The following is a 21495-nucleotide window of genomic DNA, read 5'->3' on the forward strand; positions in this document are numbered from 1 at the left end:
AAGCCAGGATGCAGTGTGACAGGAGAAAAACGACCCATAATCAAACATTGCAAGCGCAAATTTGAAGGGGAGGTGGAAGTTTAGAATAGTAGTTAAGGTCAGCAGACACCAATGAACTGAGATAGGACCGAGATGAGAGGTCTTCCAAACTGAGAAAGTGGTTCACAAGGCATATTTTGCCATTTCCAAAGGTGACTTTGAGGCAGGTGAGGACTCTCAAATAAGAACAGGGGATGTTGTAAGCAAAGTAACTCCTTTTTGTGTATACATCCCTCCCGGAGTGATCAACTGTTTCCCATTTATTATTAAGAGTATTAAGCTTGTGTATTTTTAAAAATAAATTGTAGGGGGTGGGGATTGTGTGAACTGGCTTTCCGTTGAATCAAATAGGCATAAATTCTCTTTTAAAGTCATGGAATTAATCTTGGATCACTGAAGCCAGTGTTTTTGAAGCTTTGATGTTTTAATTATTTCCCCGAAATGGTGTCACTCCATGACAAATGTAAAGCTTCTCTAAAAAGGTTAATCCTTTTTTTCTAACTGCATCATAAAGGTAAAAAGAAAAGAAAAAGGCAAAACAGTTGAAACATCAAAGCCCTAAGTCACATTAACTTACAGATGTAATAATAATACCAAAGTGGTAAGCAGCTTCCATAAGTGGATATTTATCTTTGGAGTCATAAGCTGATTGAGGTGTTTCCCAGATAATCCATTCCTATTTTAAGCACTGATTAGTGCAAATGTTAAGTTAATGCAAACCATGCTTCATCCTTAATTGATCTAGAAGGAAGCCAATCCTATCTAGTGGTTTATCACCACATTGTAAATTTCAAGTTAAACAACCAGTACTTAAAAGGAGCAATTTATCAGCACAGGATCTTCTGGAAGTGTCTGGTTTTTCTTCTTCCTCTGTATAGTTCTGTTTTGCTAATTCCCCCATTACAGGCAATGAGAGACTGTGTCTGTTTTTGCTGCACTAAATAGCTTCTGTGATGCATGTAGACAAATGTTGTGCTCTCACAGTGGCTGCCACATCCACTGGGAAGGAGAAATGGGGAAAATAGATGGCAGACGGAGCTGAAGTGACAATTCCTCCTGGAGCTTCTTATATCCTGAACAGTGGATGGGAAATGTAAAAGTCAGTGCTGAAATTTAATAGGTTCCTTGTCACAAGTCCCATTTATGTTATGAAAAGTCTCAGACGCTGTGTCTTCGCCCACTTTGTATAATTTTCAGTACATTGGAAAGGTCAAAGCTCTTTGAAATCATTTCCAGGAGATTTTCATCGCTTTCCACTCCGCTGATGAACTCTTCTAAACTCAATTCCCCTAGAATAAAAAAAAAAAAACCATAAGTGCTTAGGAATATACATAGGTAATTATAGATCATAAGAACTATTTCAAAATACCATACCTTTTAACCCCTAAGCTCTTCAATGGAGCAGTAACTCTCAAATTTAGGGAAAATATCATTAAACACCACTGGAACATTTTTAAGCTCTCATAGGACTTGGCAAAGACAATGCATGAGTTGAAGGGTCTGCACTGCATAATGAAACTGGTCAAGACCAGCATATCCCAGTCATTTTTAAAAAATGCTATCATGTTGTCGGAGATACTTATCAGTTCAAATCTAGGAACCAAAGTTTAGTCAAGCTAAGCTGTTTAATAGAATTCTCACTTGTCTTCCAAATCTCCTGGCTTCTTTTGGGGAATCTATGATGCTCTTGATTTGGCTTACCTCCCCATCATAACATATTAAACAGACTCAGGTCATCTTAATTCTGTTTTTGTTTTGACAATTTATATACCGCTTAATTAGAATTGCATTGAAGCTGCTGTTCAGCAAATGATTTATAAAGAAATTACCTCTAATACCACCTTAACGCTCTTTGTTTACGATAAGCTCACTTAATAGCCTTGCTGCCCATAAAAGTCAATAAGAGAAATGGCTGATTTTAAATTTCAGATATTTCTAATATTAGAGTCTGGAATTAGTTAAATTGATTCTATGACTTTCATAAAAAGCCCATTGTCTATATTGCATTGTATACCTTTTAATAATAAAAGTTTTTAAAAAGTAGATATGTTAAATAAAACAATAACATGCTTTTACTCCAGCGATAATCACCAGCTGGAACTACTACAAGAATAATGAAATGACAATATCAAAATCCATTTGCACTGCATTGCCATGTAGTATTTTAAAATCCCCCTTAATGCATGTTGTTTTTACTAAAGCCGCTGCATCAGATACTCCTTTTGCTTTGTATAGTCCAGATGATTTGGTAGAGCATTTAATACATTTCTGAATCCTGCGCTGCACATGCAGAGATAAGGTGGAATGGAAAGAACTAGTGTGATGTAGCAGGCAAAGCACAGGCCAGATTCAGACTTGACTTAGATCCAAAGCAGACATGAAACATCTACACACACCATATATTTAAAGCAAATGGCTTTCCCTAAAGAATCATGGGAACTACAGTTCCCAGGCTTATTTGGAAGAAGGTTTAAATGTATGGTGTGGAGAAAAACATGGCAGGTATTTGGAAATCTGGAACAGAAAAATAAGCAGAGAGGAAAAGAGGAAGCAGCCTGCTTTCAAATCCCTGCCTTCCTTAGAATGCTTTGGTTGAAAAAATAATTGAAAGGCAAAAGAAAGACCCATGTAATTGTATGTCTCCATTAGTTTGGGCCTCAGCTATAAAGTTCCCCAGACGGCCTTTTAAAGTACCTCTAAATTGAGGCTAGGTTGGCAGGAGCAGGGACCGAGCAACGTGAGCTCAGCTCACCCCGTTGCGGGGATTCGAACCGCCGACCTTATGATCTGCAAGTCCTAGGCTCTGTGGTTTAACCCTCGAAAGCACGTCAAAGTGCAAGTAGATAAATAGGTACCGCTCTGGCGGAAAGGTAAACGGCGTTCCTGTGCGCTGCTCTGGTTCGCCAGAAGCGGCTTAGTCATGCTGGCCACATGACCCGGAAGCTGTACGCCGGCTCCCTCGGCCAATAAAGCGAGATGTGCGCCGCAACCCCAGAGTCGGTCACGACTGGACCTAATGGACCTTTACCTTTTTAAAGTGAGGCTAAAATGGGGTTTCCGTGTATTCCAGCCCGTGTTCCTTGGAGGAAGGATGGGTTAGAAATGTGTAAAAATTATATATTAAAAAAAGGACCCTGAATAGACCTGCAACACTGTTTCCCCCAAATCATGCCCATGCCTGACATACGTAAAGTGTGGAGCAGTTAAAGACATTGCTGACATGGGCAGCACTAGGAAATCCCATATCGAGAACTAATGAGATGGGGCTGATTGGCCCTGAGAGCAAGTCCTGTTGGAGTCTCATTGCAGGTGTAGCTTGCATTCAAATGCTGCTTGCAAATGCACATGTTTTTCCCTGCTGACCAGCAAAGGAAAAATGTAAGTTTGAAGCCATGGTTTGAATCCATACCACACCTGCTGAGAGCAAGTCCCTTTGAAGTGGTCAGCTGCTGTCGTCATGACTCCAAGTGATTGACAGGTTGGCTGCCCAACCAACTGTCAAACTGGACCCACACTTGAAAATTTTTATAATCTTACCATCATTGTTAACGTCTATCTTCTGGAATACCATGTTTGTGAATTCTTCTGGAGTCAATTCTTGGTTGCCATTGATAGCTTGAATGGCCTGAAGGGATGGAAAAAATGCAAACATGTCAGCAGGTCATAATGCGAATTTAATTTATGGCTGCTGGTTCGCTCAGCATCTGAGGCAGGGGTGGGTGGCAGGAGCAGGCATAATCTCCAGGAAATCTTCAGTAATGAGGATTGTAAATTAAATTAATATAACAGAACCTAAAGGATTATAGATCCAATTAGCATATCATTGAAGATCCTGTCAGGACACGTGATTATTCTTAAACCCAGCTACATTTTTATCCTGCCCTGGAGAATCTGTTTTTTCCGACTATTCCATGTCATTTAAAGTAAAGATTATTGTATATGTATGTATATGGTGTGGAAGCTTAAGCAATTTTTCTCATCATATACATAACATACATGCATACATACATACATACATACATACGTATAATGCTTTTTCCTAAAAAAAAATGTTTAGGGGTACTCTCATTTTCCTACTCATATTGAAATACTGCCCCACAATGAGGCCAGACTTAGATTCATAAAATGTTTAGGGGTATGCGTACCCCTGCGTACCCCCAGAAAAAAGCACTGCATATGTACACACACAGAGACTTAATCCTTAGCATCATAAAAATGTATAGGTATTTTTCACATTGCACAGGAAAACAGGCTTTATGCTACTAGCCATACTGACTCTGATCTATCTTCGCTACTGTTGTGCTCATCAGTGTTGGAAACCGAGATATGAAAGCTAGGAGCTAATTAAACCTAGGTTATGGGGGCAACAACAGAATGTCTAGGCACACTTTTTTATAACAAGAATACAAAGCTGAACATGAGTGAACTGCAGCTAAAGTGTTATATTCATTTTTCACATGGTCTAGTCCTTGCCCTGCCCACCCCCTAATATTCCTAAGAGGGTCTCTTCTCCAGTCTTCAGAGAGTAGCTGGAAGTGGGGAGGCAGAAAAAAGGCCCTCCTTTCCATCCCCTCAGCACTTTTATTCTGAAATCTTAGGCACAGTACTGCACCCAGAGCTCAGAAACCGCTCGCACTAATGAAATTCCCTGTTGCAAAATGCCCCTGGAACAATGGGAGTTTCAAACACGGCTGCTCTTGTCCAGCTCGTAGACTTCCCACAGACATGTGGGCCACTGTGAGAACAGGATGCTGAACAAGATGAGTCATTGGCTTGATCCAGCAGCTGATTTTACACTCTAATCTTGATGTACTTGTCAGAATTTCTGGAAGAGGAAAGTTGTTATGTACAGGGTTGAATAGGATCCAAAATGCAGCAGTCTGATTGGTCCTAGAACAATAGGATCCAAAATGCAGCAGTCTGATTGGTCCTAGAACAATAGGATTCAGAATGCAGCAGTCTGATTGGTCCTAGAACAATGCAGCAGTATGATTGGTCCGAAGGAGCCACCCAATCCAGCTCCAGGGAGAAGTGAATCCACAACCTGATTGGCTTACAGGAGAATCCCAGAATTAGCCAATCACGTGGGGCTCATTGTGTAAATAATGTATATAAAGCAGATATTGTGGGGGAACTTCCATTCCTCCTCACCACTATGAGCTGAATAAAGAGCATGAAATCCACTCTCGACTCGGAGCATATTTCAAAAGTGGAAGGGAGCTCTTTTTTCAACTTAATGTACTTTCTTGGGACATTTTCACATTGCCCCAGTTCTGGCTGGGGCTGATGGGAGTTGTAGGCTCCAGGTTGGGGAAGGCTGATACAGAGCCATGCTAGGGAAGAGACATTGTGGGAAACGAAATCCAACCACATGGAGCTGCTGAGAGTGCCAGTTCAGAACCTTTATTCAGAGCACAGCTGTCAACATTTTCCCTTTTTAAAGGGAAATTCCCTTATTCCAAATAGGATTCCTCGCAAGAAAAGGGAAGAGTTGACAGCTATGATTCAGAGGCGCCTAGCGTGGGTATCAGCAGTGGGCCCTGACAGCTACCCAAGGATGCCTGGTGCTGGCACCAGCCTCGTGTAATTCCCTCTCTTTCACCACATTGGGGACAAGGAGAACTCATTGCAGGCCCATGTTCCCCTTTCCGATTGATTTCTGGAACAAAATAGAAGCCGTGAGTGACCGTCTAGCCAGATAATGACTGAAACAGGCAGTGAACTACAGCCAAAACATCAATAGGTTTAAATAATTGATTTCCCATAAAACGCTTCATGGCAAATATATGCTAACATGTACCATTCCCTTACCGTGAATATGCTTAAGAGTTCTCTTTTGTCAATAGTTCCATTCCCATCAGCGTCATAGAGTTTAAAATACCATTTCAATTTTTGGTCAATTTTTCCTCGTATAACCAGATTTATTGCAGCTATAAATTCCAAGAAGTCGATAAATCCATCCTAAAGAAGGAAAGAAAGATAAGTTTGTAGCATGTATAGCCCTTAATTTATTCTGGCAATAATATTAATAAGGGGCTGATCTGCTGAAAAGAGAATACAAGCTTAACTGAAAGCATCTTACCCCAGGGCATTCAAAAAATGTGAATATATCAGTTCATACAAAAGCAATACAGAAAAGCTTTAACACATAAGGGCATGTCCTAACTGGTGACATTAAGATACTCTCTTTTCCTCTTCAGTGATTATTTCTTGTATAAACAATCAACCTTTTGTTCTTGGAGACTTCATAGGCAATTGGTTTTTCACACAAGAAATGCACTATTGTTACTCATTTGTTGTTGGGAGTCGGATAGCTGGCAGTTCTACTACAGGGATACCTCATTTTCTAAACAATCACACTGCAATATTTTGTCCCCAAGAAATAACATTTATTTTCAAGGAAAAAACAGTTGTTGCTATTGCCATCGTCATGTCAAATGTAGTTGCTGATGGCATTGTCGATGAACCATGCTATTTCCTGCATCTTCCCCTTGCCTGCAATATTTTGTGACTTTTTTTTTTAAAAAAAGCAAGTTATATGATGGCAATTTATTTGCATTGATTTTTTTTATTTGATAAAGGATGATTTCTCTCTGTGTACTACTGCTTCAGAGTGTCCATAGAGTTTGAAAAAGAAAAAACGATGAACTGCAGAAATGCCACTGCGTGGAGTAGAGCTGTCCATTGCAAAAATGGCAGCCCTGTGTCAAGTCCCTTAACCTGTGTCCTGATGTCACCAGCCAGTGTTTTCTCACCTTGTTATGCAGAGGTTGTGAGCACACATATCTTAATGGGTGTGGCTGTGTATCACAAGGCCACATGTCAAGCCTTGCCCCCATCCATGTGTTTGGTGCACATGAGAAAGGGATCTACATGCTTTTATGTTTGGTGCACGTAGAGATCTCCTACGTGGAGAAGGGATCATGGCTCAATCAGGATATATGTGTGTACGTTATGCTTTCCAGAGAATCCAGACACAGATGGCAAGGGGGCATGCCATTTAATGCATTGGCAGTGAGGGCAAAATTACCCCACATATCTTTATCACACACATGCATTCTTTGAATGCACAGTGGGCAATATGAATGGAACACAGGAAGGTGCCTTATACCAAATCAAATCATTGGTACATCTAGCTCAGGATTGCCTTGCAGCTCTCCAGAGTTTCAGACAGAGAATCTCCTCGCCCTACTCTTCTTTAATACCAGCTGAGTCACATCCCAATGCTTGAAACAGTTACACCATCATGCAAAAAGAAACAGCATTTTTAAGATGGCTGAAAGTGAGTAAATGCCAAAACATCTGTTTTGTGTGGGCTGGGTATCTCACTCATGTCTTTGAGCAGCATGTTCCACAAAGAATAAAAGGCAGATGGGGCCAGCAGGCTATACCATCTAGATCAGACTATGTCTCCAGATGTTCTTGAACTACAACTTCCACCCTGTGATATGCTGAACGAGATTTTACTAATGGGTGGAGCCAGACACAGGGATAGCATTTTCAGCCACCATCCCTTACCATTGGTCTGACAAAGTTCCAACAACATTTGGGGGACAGAGGCGGGGCAGGTTTCCTAATTCTGATCTATATAAACTCTTGAAATTCTGGGTTAAATCACTGCTCCAGTATATCAGTTTAAAATACATTGCTCCCTTTTCCATTCACTGAGCAATTGCCTTCTTTTTTTTATTTTGCGAATTGCCGTACAATAAAAAACAACAGCAAACAGTTACAGATCTCTCGCGTGTCGTTGTTGCAGTATATGATTGGAAAGAAGTGATAAGCATTGAAACCAGATAAGCAATAATTAAAGCAACACTGTAGTTTCCTGTGGATTATTCCCGCCCTCTGGTGTCAGTGACAGTGTTCTTTGCTGTGGACTCTACCCTTCCCTTTATGTTATGACCACCTGCAGACCTTTCTTAGACAGTACATCCACCTGGGGCGCTTGATTCAGCCCTGTTTATCACCACAGTTCCAATGCATTGCTACTTCCTTCCACACATTCTCCTCAGCGGTCCACACAGTGGACAGGGTCCATTATAGGTGATGTAGTCTAGATGGCATGGCCTGTCTTGGATTTTTTAAAGCAGAGGTTGACTGGCCATCTGTCATGGATGATCTAGTTGAGATTCATGCATTGCAGGGGGTTAGACTATAGATGACCCTTGGGGTCCCTTTCAACTCTACGATTCTATGAAATCCATCCTTATTAAAGACAGATTCATTTCTTTTCAAAATGTTTGATGTCAGCTGATTTTGTGCTCAAAAGGTATGCTGAATGAACTAAATGATTCAGAAGGCCAGGAAGGATGTTTCCATTCAGCACAGACACCATATAGTTTTGCTTTAGGTTTCTTTCATTTCTGGAGGAGCCTTCTTCACATGGAGTGGGCAGTGAAGCCACATCCACCAGCTTACTGCAACTTTCATGCACCAACCAGCTTTGCCTCCCAGTCTCTGCTCTCTACACTTTTGGGAACTCCATTTGACCAAGTTTCCTCATAGCACAGAGGGCCTGCTTTTTTGTATAATTTTCACACTTAACTCCCCTTTCCAAAATAAAACACATGTGTTGGGGAAGCTCTGGAAAGTCATAGGGATGTGTCCCACTGCCGCCTTGATGGGTCGACAGAACAAATGTCTAATTTCACTAGAATGAGACATAAAACAGGCACCCAAACTAGTAAGATGTTACACAACAAAACAGGATGCTGTTACTGATGGAATTTGGATGCATCAGCAGAAGCCTGAACTGAACACTGAATCCCTGCTGGAGGAGCACACTTTATAGATGCAATCTCACTTAGACTCTCCATTTGGAAAATAAGAAAGCTGAATTTATTAAAGGAAATTCAAGTGTGATAAAGAGGATCCTAGTTCTATCTAAAGAGGATGCCTGTTGTTCTCAGCAGGAGACACACACAAAGATATTTCCTCAACACAAGGGGGTGATGAAGAAGGGTGGAATAGGAAATGAGATCAGCAAACCCTTCATCCCATTTGTGCCACATAAAATCATAGAATTGTAGAGTTGAAAGAGACCGTGAGGAACTAGTCCAACCCTCTGCAATACAGGAATTTCATCTAAAGCATCCATGTCTGATCGCCATCCAACTTCTGCTTAAAACGGGGAGAGTTCACTACCTTCCAAAGGAATCAGTTCCACTGTCTAACATTCCACTTCCTGATGTTTAGTCAGAATATCCTTCCTTTTAATTTGAGCCCATCGGTTTGGGTCCTCCCCCCTGGAGCAGGAGAAAACAAGCTAGCTTAATTTTCTGTGTCACAGCCCTTTAGGCTCAGAACCTTATTGGTGTTTGTTCCAGTTCAGTGGTAAAACAGTGGGTTTTCCCAGGGACAGGATCAGGACAAAACACAAAACCCCACTTGGACCTATGCCTAGAAATCATTAACCTGGGCCTAGAAACCACAGGGGGAAAAAAGTGTGATGACCCCCCCCCCCTCTGAGAGTATCAGTCCAACACCTGAGAGAAGACAGCAGCGGATTTAGGGCCGTGCAGGCAGTCCACCCCCACCCCCCCAGGGTGCCAAGCTGAGGGAGCACAAAATTATGATTATTATAAAACCTATTTTTATATGTGTATCTACTGAAATCCATAAAAAGCAACTGCACTAAAAGGAATTATTGTGAAAATAAGAAATTTTAGGGAGGGACACCAAATTTTACTCTCGTTCAGCCTGCCGTGTTACCAAAGCCCAGTTAGCAGAGGTTAAAGGGACAGTCTAGGACGCCTGGAGGTTCATTTCTCTATTTGCCTTCTCCCCATTCAGCCCCACCAGTCTTCAATACAAGCTGAGTTGCACCCCAGCGCTTGCAACAACTACATCATCACCCAGCATCATGACAAAAACAAACAAAAATTTGCTGAAAATGAATAAATTCCAAAACAGAAAAGGGCAGGGGTTAGATGGGGAAGGAATTCATTTGTCACTGAGCAGTAGTTCAGGATTGGATAATTCAAAGTATGGACAAAAACAAATAGCACTTCTTGATATGTAAAAAAGGAAGCCACTTCTTGGTGTAAATTTAAAAAAACAAAAATGTGAATAATTTGGGTTCCGCTCAATTCACTATAATGAAAAGGTCTCATTGAGGGTTTATCCGCAATAGAACATCTTTGAGGTTCTGTTAAGTCTGTCCCTATAGATATAGGTAAACATGGGAAACGGTGCTGAACAATTTCTTGCGCCTTTCCTGGAGAATAATTACTCGCAGTTTTCTGCTAGGATCATTAAGCTGTAGCATGTCAACCAAGTTTATCGATACATAGGGCGACTCCCAATGCTTATTCAATGGGATTTCTGCTCTCCTCTCTGCAGCAACCCCTCAGCCTCAAAATTGGAGGCCCACCAAACATCATTAGCAATTCTGTGGGGGCGGGGGGGGGGCGGGTGAAGCCAAAACTGCATTGCACAAGTGGATCCTTGCCTATGCTATGCTGGATGTCACCCTTTTATATAGCCTTCCAAACCTTCCTGGCCCTCTTTCATTAGTCTGATATACCTGGGTCTGGACAAAGGCATTGAAACAAATTAGTTCTCCAGAATCTGACAACTGCAAATTCAAATTATAACTACATATTTTCAGTACAGTAATCTAAAAAATTTGGTGCTTACAAGGCTATTAACATACCTGGCTAAATAGCAGGTTCAGCCAAATTCATGAAGGACATTACCGGTGATTTTTCGGTATTTATAAAAGTGCACTATATAAGTCTATCTTTTATATAATTACATTTAAGGAGAGGAGGCTGATCTCACTGGGCCAGAAAGCATGCATCAGTACACCCTTCGAAGTTGAAGATACATATGGACTAAGTGACAAAAAAAAGAAAAAACCTCAACCCTTGAAACAGACTATCAAATTATATTCGACTTGTATGGTAACATGACATCCAATGGCGTATGGTACAATGGCATCAAAACATCCTATATAAACACCTAGATGTGCCAAAATGGAAAAAAAAAAGATGCAGACAATCACAGAAACATTAGGAAAAGAAAATGGAGTCATTTGAAGTACAATAATTCCTAGTACAGTGGTACCTCGGGTTAAGTACTTAATTCGTTCCAGAGGTCCGTACTTAACCTGAAACTGTTCTTAACCTGAAGCACCACTTTAGCTAATAGGGCCTCCTGCTGCTGCTGCGCCGCTGGAGCACGATTTCTGTTCTTATCCTGAAGCAAAGTTCTTAACCTGAAGCACTTTTTCTGAGTTAGCGGAGTGTGTAACCTGAAGCGTCTGTAACCTGAAGCGTATGTAACCCAAGGTACCACTGTACAACGTATGCCTATCCAAGAGGACCTTATTCATGTAACAAACAAACAAACAAGCAGCTCAGTCTTATAAAAATTTTTCTCAATCTCGGAGCATGATTTGAAACTATGGTTGGGAGCCTCGGGCAAACTATGGTTATTGCAAACACAGAAAGGAGGAAGAGCAGAATGTGTGCAGATAAGTGTGCAGGGCCTAAAGCACATTCCTGAGTGCCAGATCTTTATATTTGATTCAATGTTCTTTGTTCAGAGAATTTCTACAGCTGTGGTTTCATGAATATAACAATCCCTTCTGTGCTTATAGACCTATAGACTGCACAGAATTTTGCTTAATGGTTGCCATCAATTTGATTTTAATTAATTTTATAATGAATGTTTTTAGAATGCTGGATTATTTTGATTGTTGTTAGCCGCCCTGAGCCCAGCTTTGGCTGGGGAGGGCAGGATATAAATAAAATTTATTATTATTATTATTATTATTATTATTATTATTATTATTATTATTCTGGGGCTTCCATTCCAGGAACCTTCAGGCAAGAGGCTGTTCTAGCCTCCCCCAATCTGGCGCTTTCCAGATGTTTCTAGACTACAGCTCCCATCAGCCCTAGCCTGATGGAGAATGATGAGGAGAGAGAAAGACATAATAATTTTGGGGTATTGGGCTTGTCCACACTTCTGCTTGTGGCGTGCCTACAAAGCATGGAGTCAAGCAGTTTCCCCCTTGTCCCACTCCCTTCCAAGGGAAAACCCACTCTTTAGTGATACATTGGAAAAAATGGCAATGGTTTTCCCCAGGAGGTAGGGGGAAGCAGCAGGAGAGAAGTGTGGATAAGCCCACAGTACAAAATCAAATCTGTCACTACAGAATTCTGACAGAAACTCCAAATTCTGCCTTTTGACCACTAGGTGGCAACAACATGTCCATATGCTCAGAAGGCTTTCATGCCATCCAAATGGAATCCTGATCTTCCATCAAGTATTGCCATAGACTTCCAAGCTTATTGTTACATCCCTGAGGGCTAAAAACTCGTGGGATGATCCAATCCATTTACAGGGGGCTGGGAGATATGCAGAGAGGAGGCGTCTATGTTGGAGAATTCTTCATGCAAGAGGAAAAAGGTATCAACTTTCCTTTTCTAACTTCCCAGGATGGAGAGATATTTGCACCTTGTACCAGATTCTGCATTTCTGCAGTAGGACTGCAGCATCATGGAATATATACGGTCTTGCGATTGGATGCTATATATCATAGAATGTGTGTATAAAGGACAATCCCAGAAAGAGCTACCACTTTCTCTGCCACATTCGGGTGCACATTCTGTGACCGTCAGTGGATTTTTGTAGAACGAAACCCCTGTAAAATGGCTGTAAAATAGAGGAGGAACAACCCCACTACTTACAGCCACGGTCCTTCAAAGCCCACTGTCCTTGTTCACAGCCTTCAGAGACAGTGGTGCCCATAAAAAAACAAAATGGGACATGTGAGATTAGAACATTATGCAAGGGTTAGGTAACAGGCACTGGAAGCTGGAAGCTTAACAAGGTCGTTATCCTTTTATATTTAGAGTAGCGTTGATAATCCCCTGTTCAAACTGTTCTTTCCCTTCTGATAGCCTAACCGAAACTGATACATAGCACAGGCGATCCCACTGAGACTGCTTAGAAGACTGGGGTGTGATTTTTGTGGGGAAAGGGGTTCTTCCCATGGTCATAGCTGTCAATGTTTCCCTATTTTTAAGGGAAATTCTGAATAGGATTCCTCACAAGAAAAGGGAAAAGTTGACAGCTACGCCCATGGTCCTAATGTAAACAACCCACTCACAGCTGCTCTTAGCACTGCGGGGGGCGGGTAATGGGGCAGGAAGGACCAGAACAGGATCTCTTGCCTTCAGGTTTTATAAGACAAAAGTCAGTACCCACCTGTAAAGGGAGAATTGCTTGGTTAGAGCTTAAGAATCTTGAGATGTTTTTCTTGAGATCGGGTGTGAGGAACCTTTGACTCTCCAACTGCTGAACTACAACTCCCAGAACGCTTGGCCCAATGACTAGGGATGATGGAAGTTGTAGTTGTCCGGAGCTGCATTCCGGAGCAGGTCAGCAACAAAACACTTGGTGTTAGTGAAGTTAACTCTTTATTCAAAGAACCCAAAACAGTGAAGGCCTAGTGCAGCAACTGTTCCCAGTAGGTCTTGCCCCAGTGAGGACTGGGAGGAAGTGGTGAGGACTGAAGGTCTCTGCCTTCCCACCACTCTCTAAGATTCCTCCTCCCCCAGCAACCTGAGGCTCCTTTGTCTTGTCTCTCTTTGCTCTGCTCTCTTCATACCTCTTTGGGTTCTGGTAGACCAGGAGGGGAGGGGAGCTGGTCACACCAGGAAGGGAAGACTCCTTGGATTCTTCAGCAGCCTGTTTCAACTCTGTCTCCTGCCCCACCTCCTCTCCAGCCTCTGAATCAGGACTGCTCTCTGCCCCAGCTCATTCCTGCTCACTAAGCCCTGTTGCCTCTTCTGCTGCCGATACATCCTCCTCCCAGTCTTCTCCCAGTCTTCTCCCTCTGACCAGTCATTGTCTTCCCACCACCAATCCCTTGGCTCTGAGCCTTCTTCCCCTGGAGGTTCCCTTGGGGGTTCCCCAGCTGGTGCCTCCCACCAGTCCTTTGCATCTGGCCAGTCCATGACAGCTCAGCAACATCTGGAGGGCCAAAGAGTCTTCATGCCTGTTTTAGATACAGCACTTATTTCATCCCTATATGCCCACATGGGCAAGTGATGGCTTAGCACTGCCCTCAAATCCTGTTCTTCTTGGTACCATTTCCTCTTTATTCCTTTGGTTTCATGGTCCTCTGACTCATCAGGACTCTGTTGTTGGCTCTTGTGATCTCACATGATGTTATTGATGTCATGACACCACATGTGATAAAGTCACAGATGCTCATAAAACCAAATCCACAGTCAAGATTAAATTGCAGGGTGGGCAAATGATGCTGAGGGTTCTGGGAGGAAAGGAGAAGGTTCAAACAAGCACTGCAAATAGGCAGCATCCAGGGAACAAAAAAGGTGTGAAAGAGCAGTGAAACAGTGCAAATGTTCAGCCGGTTTACTACTCTGATCAGCTACATATAATAGTAATAATTAAAAGTTTATTATTATTATTGCCCACGCTTCACCATAAGATCCCAGGGTGGATGAGAACGATATAAAAATATAGATTAATATCAGTTAAAACAAGTCTCAAAATGTGCTAACGTTGGAACCAGCGTATATTAAGTGCAGCCCTAGAATAAAAAATCATTAAATAGACTGTGTATTGTAGTAGAATTCTGGCCATCCCTGTTACCTTGGTTAAAAACTCCCAACAGGGCTACTGTTTTTTAAATGATCTCCATTATCGCAGCGTATATCATTTATCTACAGTGAAAGGATGAAAAGCTAAGTCACAGCTTCATGAAGCTTATAAACCTGTCAGTCTTCCAGACAGTCTGGGCATTCCTAACCAAAAGCTTAGACCACTAAGCCAACCCCTCTGCCTTTTAAAACACTTCTTAAGAAGCATCAGCAAGATAGTGGGAGGAGGTTAATATCAGGTCTGGCCAAGGGCTGGATTCTGACAGCTTAGAAAAAGTAATCCCACCTTTCATTACCAAATTTATTTGAAAAACGAGATTATCGGAATGAATGTAAAAATTCCACAGGGTTGCAATTCCTAGATATGGCAAGACTGGCCATCTAGCTTTGTTGCCAAATTACAAAACCGTATTGTTATTGTTATTTTTAATTGCAAACAATGCTGGACAAATGTGCCAATGTTTCTGATAGCATTTAAATGTGCTGAAGATTGTACACTTGAGCCCCCAACAAACATATTATATACCAAAGGATGAGAACAAAAGGGAAATTGAACATATGTGAAATTTAACTGAAGTCTCTCTGTTTCCACTATACACACAAAGATATATCTGGATGAAAAGCCTTCTTTTCTTCCTAATACTGCTGGAAAATGAGCTCCAGAAATGCTGGCCTGGCTCACAAAGAGCCAGACTAAAGGCATAGTCTAGCCAGCTGAGGCGTCTCATCAGAGCTGGGTTGCAAGAACCTCAGTTTGCCTGGAACATGCTTTTCTGTAGACCTTCAGTAGTTGTGAACTGGGGTTGCGATGCAATAGCTGGCATGAAATGAAATGGTTTTACTGCTCTTATTTTAATTGCGAACCTCGATGTTTTGTTTTACACAACTTTTTAAAATGATAATTTGAATTCTGTTTTGGGAAGATATTTAGATTTGGAAAGGTGGCTTCGAAGAAGGGCCTGAAATAAATCAATACATCAGACAGAGGTGAGGTCCTCCTTGACCTCACTGACGTTAGCAGAGATCGACCTGCATTGGACAGGTAGTGAAATGTCTTTTAGGAGTGTCTGTAGTAGCTTCAAATATCCTGGAGAAATGGTAGTTTGAAGTGTTAACACAGACGGTAAACGATGGATGATAAATTGGACATAGGGAAGATCAAGTGCCCATATGTCGTCATCTGTTTAGGAGACAAATTGACTATGAGTGGAATCATTTCCTCTAACAGGGCCTTAGCTAGGACACTGGTGTAAAGAGATGGGACAGACTGAATTAGAACTAGATGAGCAATTGTTCTCATCTTCAGTACTATGTGTATCTTGCCACCTATCAGCAGGTTCACCATTATTCCACCCATTAAATTGTGTGGAAATGAAGAATAAATCCACAGAACATATAAGTCCTCTGTCTTCAGTCTGTCTCTCTGTCTTCAATAGCCTATGAATCCATAGAGACGTAGGCTATGCACTTACCATACAATTAAAGCATATTATTTCTTCCCAAAGAATCTTGAGAACTCTAGCTCACCATTCCCAGAGCAACTGTTGCTGTTCCCATGATTCTTTTTTTTTGGGGGGGGAGATGTCTTTTAAATATCTGATGAATATGTAGCTATAGTTTCAAGATCCAAAGATACAAGGAGATGAGCATCTATCCCTAGACGTGTAGGGTTTGAAAACATAACCTGTATCTTGCAAAAATGGAAGCTACAAATAGAGCACACTGAATTTAGAGGTTTGGGTATGTATGTAAAGGCACCAGTGCAGGCAAGACCTTGAAAAGTGGTGAAGACTGGGGTGGTGGCAGCAGGCACCACCTCAAACCTCTTCTACGTAGTCATCTGTGCACAGATTGAAGGCCTCCATGGTGGTTTGCTATAAAAAGCTCACAGACCCACTGCAGACCTGTGCCTGTGCAGATCTCCAGTTTATTATCATCATCATGTTGGAGTGAGGAGAAAAGAAGAAGAGTATCAGAAGGTGGGTGCAAAGGAGAAGACAGATCAGAATGTGACTGGGAAGAGGTAGAAAAGGATCAGTGGTGGTATCTGGGGGAAGGAAGCATGTTGTGTTCAGTAGCCTTCATCCACCTGGTGCCCTCCAGCTGCTTGGGACTACAACTCCCATCAGCCACAGCTGTAGCACAGGGGTGGCCAACATATTTGGCCCTCAAACATTTTATTGAGCCCTCTCCAGGTCCCCCTAGATTTTGTAATTTTAGATTTTAGGTGGATTTTAGTAAAAAGCAAAACAACAACAACAATTTTTCTTCTTGCTCTTCTTCCTTATTGACACTAGCTGTTTCAGGGAGAGGGTTGGTATCCAAACCTGCCTGGACACCCACCCCAATCTTGTAAAATTGTTCCCTGCTGCGTCCTGTCCTTGGTGCCTCCTTGGCTTCCTGGCTCTCTTTCAGGAGAGATTGCATCTTTCTGTCAGCCTACAGAGCCAGCTAATGCTTCAGCAACTTGTGTATATAGAGCCAGATCATTCAGTGTGGTGGATAAATGAATTGAAACAACCAAGAAGAAACAAAAGAAAGAATGCTTCTATCTACCTCTCTAAGTGTTGACTGAGGACAATCCATAGTGGCCAACAACCCTTACACTAAAATAAAACTAATGCACCAATAGAGCAAAACTTCAGACCAGGAAAAGATCTGAAGGGTTCACACTGAATTGATCCCATACCGAATCCAGTTAAGAAGCCATTGTAAAGGTTACTGAGCCTGAAGGAATGGGTTTCCCGAAACCCAAAACTGACTGTGCAGGCAGTTTTAAACTGCACCAAAATCCTTATTTTTCCTTAGCTAAAATGCATAAACTTGAGCCGTTGAGCAAATGCATAACAAGAACACAGCTCTCTCCTTTATCAGTTTGTGACGTCAAGGATGACCCTGACTGCACCAGTAGAACAGAGAAAACACGTTTGTGCCTTATCTTATGTTCTGACCACAAAGACGCACAGACCCAAGTCTGGGAACAACGCCAGAAGCGTGTTCTCGGAGATGATGACCTCTTCCTCCAAGATAAGAGTAGGAAGAGGAAGATCCTTTTATGGTCAGAAGTGCAGGAAGGAAATCCCTTTTATGGTTAAGAGTGCCGGAGCAGGAACATCTGTGATGTCAACCTGCGTGTACAAGCTGACATGGCTGGGGAAGGGGGAGATGGTGTCTGGAGGATATATATACTGCATGAAACTTCTCGTTTCTTTGGACTTGCTGTGGACTTGATCACGCAAGTGCCTCTTACTTTGAATCAACCTCAGTGTCATTTGACTTCTTTCCTCCTGTCCAGGAGCAACGCAGACCCAATCAGTGAACTTCAATAAGGCTACAAGCCCACTCTGACAAAGGCCCCATCTCTTTTAAAGTAGTATCATACCACATTAAACAGCCATGGCTTCCCCCAAAGAATCCTGCAAATTGTAGTTTGCTATGGGTGTTGAGAGTTGTTAGAAGACCCCTGATCCTCTCATGAAGCTACAATTCCCAGAATTCCCTGTGGAGAAAGATTGATTATTGTACCACTTAACTAAATGATCACACTGCCAAATCCTGCTCATCCCCTTTAAAGAAGTGCCAAAGTTTCCAATATGTTTGCTCCATACCTGGACATACAACACACCTTTTTATGTTCATTTCCTTTCCTACACTTAATGTGAAACTGATAGAGCTGTAATGCCAAATACCACCTGATAATTACATTCTGTACTCTTCATTTGATGTGTGGAGCACTGCCTGTGATCATACATGGGTATCTTCTGCATGTGTGCACCAGCGCATGTAAGAACATAAGAAGAGCCTAGTGGATCTGACCAATGGCCAGTCTAGACCATCCTGTTCTCACAGTGGCCAACCTATGGGGAGCCTGAAAGCAGGACCTGAGCACAACAGCAATCTCCTCACTTGTGATTCCCAGCAACAGGCATCCACAAACATACTGCCTCTGATAGTGTTGGTAGAACAGAGCCATTAGGGTTAGTAACCACTGTTAGCCTTATGCCCTCTAATACTCTTTTAAAGCTTTCCAAGTTGGCCATCACTGATTCTTTACTCCACATTTTGGAGAAGTCCAATCCAGGTGTACTGGGTGTATTCACACAAACAGCTGAACATGTGGCAGACTCCTTGTATATATGGACAGCACAACGTGAACAGCCCCTGTGTTGCTAACATCATGGTCATATGCATTTCAGTGGAACTTACTTCCAGGTAGGGGTGTGTAAGATTGCAGTCTCAGACAAACTGTGCTTCTGAGTACAATCTGCATGGTTTGATTGCCCATATATACCATTTAAAACCAACAGCACGTACATCATCATCATCATCATCATAGTAATTTATTATTTGTACCCCACCCATCTGGCTGGGTTTCCTCAACCACTCTGGGTGGCTTCCAACAAAGATTAAAAATACATAAAAATGTCACACATTAAAAACTTCCCTGAACAGGGCTGCCTTCAGATGTCTTCTGAATGTCCGGTAGTTATTTATCTCTTTGACATCTGATGGGAGGGCGTTCCACAGGGCAGGCGCCACTACCGAGAAGGCCCTCTGCCTGGTTTCCTGTAGCTTTACTTCTCGCAATGAGGGAACCACCAGAAGGCCCTCGGCGCTGGACCTCAGTGTCCGGGCAGAATGATGGGGGTGGAGACGCTCCTTCAGGTCTACTGGGCCGAGGCCGTTTAGGGCTTTAAAGGTCAGCACCAACATTTTGAATTGTGCTTGGAAACGTACTGGGAGCCAATGTAGGTCTTTCAAGACCGGTGTTATGTGGTCTTGGTGGTTGCCCCCAGTCACCAGTCTAGCTGCCACATTCTGGATTAGTTGTAGTTTCCGGGTCACCTTCAAAGGTAGCCCCACATAGAGCGCATTGCAATAATTCAAATCAATTCAGATCCAATACAGATGCCAACTGCGATAAATATTTTCATCTAAAAGACTTGTGTTAACACATGGAGGGCTGATTGCAGACATGTGGGCTGCACCTACAGAGAGGCATGGCAACTCCTACAAAAGTTCTCCAAGGGGTGGAGTTGGGCAGCAGTTTGATTCATTAAGTGTTTTTTAATGCCAAGTCTCCCCTTGTTGATCCAAAGCAAATTTGCAAAGAAAACACTAGGCTAGATGCTGCCTTCTCCCCCTTGAAGCTTGTCACTTCCTACTCGGTTCAGACCGGAGCTTTTATTTAAATAATGCTTCCTAGCCTGGTACCCTCCTGGTGTTTTTGACTACGATTCCCATCAGCCAGAGCCAGCAGGACCAGCTACATCTGAAGAGCACTAAGTTGGGGAAAAGTTAATTATTTTCAAAGCCTCTTGTCACCATTTATATAACCAGCCAGCAGTCCTGGATTGTAATTTTTTAAAGAATAGAAAGAGCGTATGCTGTGGTGACTAAGGTCAGTTGGCATGCCCACGCTGGCCCAAGTGCTGATGCTGGACTTGTTTGTCACTAGCATCTGGTGGTCATTTTTTTTCAGAGGATGGGGGCTGTAGGGCCACAGACTTTAGCTCTGAGTTCCAGCCTCAGCTGCACCACTGCATGAACTACTTTATTATTATTATTACTTTTTGTTATTTTCTGAAGTTATGTAACAAATCTAGTCAATCAAAAATTCAACAAAGGAGAAAAGAAACATCACAAAATCTAAACTATAACCAACTAATCAGAAACAGAAACACCAAGTGGCTTCTGTGTGCAGACTCTGCAGAAAGTTTTCTAACAAATGCAGAGATACAGTATTTAAATCAATAGAAAGGAAAAACAACACGTAAACATAGCTGTATATTGGAGTACCCCCTAGGGATTGTATTTCCTTTTGCATAAGCCTCAAAAAGCAAGAATAGTTATTTTCCCTGTGGCTCATATTCTTTTCTCTTTTTCTACCAAGACAACGGAGCACCAGTTGCTCTCTGTCCTTGGGCATGTATGCAGTTAAACACAAGAAAAGGGAGAAGGAAACAGCCAATATAGTGGTCATCCATTTTCCAGCAGGAATCATATACCTGTACAGCTAAGGAGAGGTGGAAATTCCCTAGGTGAAGCTTTCCTTGACACTGGACATAAAGTGATAGGAATAGAAGTTTGCCAAAAGGAGAAGTATGGCAAGGGATGAAATACGATAATTTCTACATTATCTTATTTTAAAGATTTTTCTACCACTTTTCAGAGTTTCAGAGAGCACATTCTGCTTCATTTCCAATTAGCACAGGTCCTGTAACCTCCAGCTGAAATCCTGTAACTTTTTATAACCACAAATGTTCCTGTTGTGTCCCCCCCCCCCCGCTTTTGTAGCACTGTATTGCCAAAGTGCCCCTCCAGGCAGTAATAATATGATGACACTGTGGAAGCATTGCAGGACTATGAAAATGCAATGATATGCAGATGGTCCTGTATAAATCCACCATTAATGCTTGTATCCATGTTGCGGATTAGACTGACAAACAAAGAAACAAAGAAACAAACACACAAAACAACAACACTTGTCTGGAGGGGTCCTTGGAACTGAAATTTAACCATAGCCTAGAAAGAAAAGAGGGTTTCAGGGCAATTACCATAAGGATGAAATCTGGCAAAAATGGAATACAATGGAATAAACCTTTGATGTTGGACCGGTCAAGCTCTGTATGTGAAATACGAACCTTAGCGTTCCTGGCCTTTGTTAACCTGACGCCCTTCAGATGTTTTGGAATACAACTATCAGCCCCAGTCATCATGGCTAAAATAGAAGAACTAGCAATGTCTGCAATGTGCATTGGCGCAGCTTCATGCTCCGGCACTGGGGGGCAGAGAGCAGGGCTGGCGCACGTCC

At 42.2% G+C, this 21495-nt stretch overlaps 1 protein-coding gene across 1 annotated transcript in view; it reads right to left on the bottom strand.

Annotated features, from left to right (window-relative positions):
- Positions 1-1196: 1196 nt before the first annotated feature.
- GUCA1C (guanylate cyclase activator 1C) overlaps positions 1197-21495 on the bottom strand; it is a 29025-nt gene continuing 8726 nt past the window's right edge. The window contains exons 2-4 of the mRNA XM_053386297.1: positions 5851-6000; positions 3577-3664; positions 1197-1328 (exon numbers count right to left, since the gene is read on the bottom strand). Of these exons, the coding sequence (XP_053242272.1) occupies positions 1198-1328; positions 3577-3664; positions 5851-6000 (369 nt within the window). The 3' untranslated portion in view covers position 1197. The remainder of the gene's footprint in view (positions 1329-3576; positions 3665-5850; positions 6001-21495) is intronic.

The sequence above is a fragment of the Podarcis raffonei genome, chromosome 4 (assembly GCF_027172205.1).
Source record: "Podarcis raffonei isolate rPodRaf1 chromosome 4, rPodRaf1.pri, whole genome shotgun sequence".
Lineage (NCBI taxonomy): Eukaryota > Metazoa > Chordata > Lepidosauria > Squamata > Lacertidae > Podarcis > Podarcis raffonei.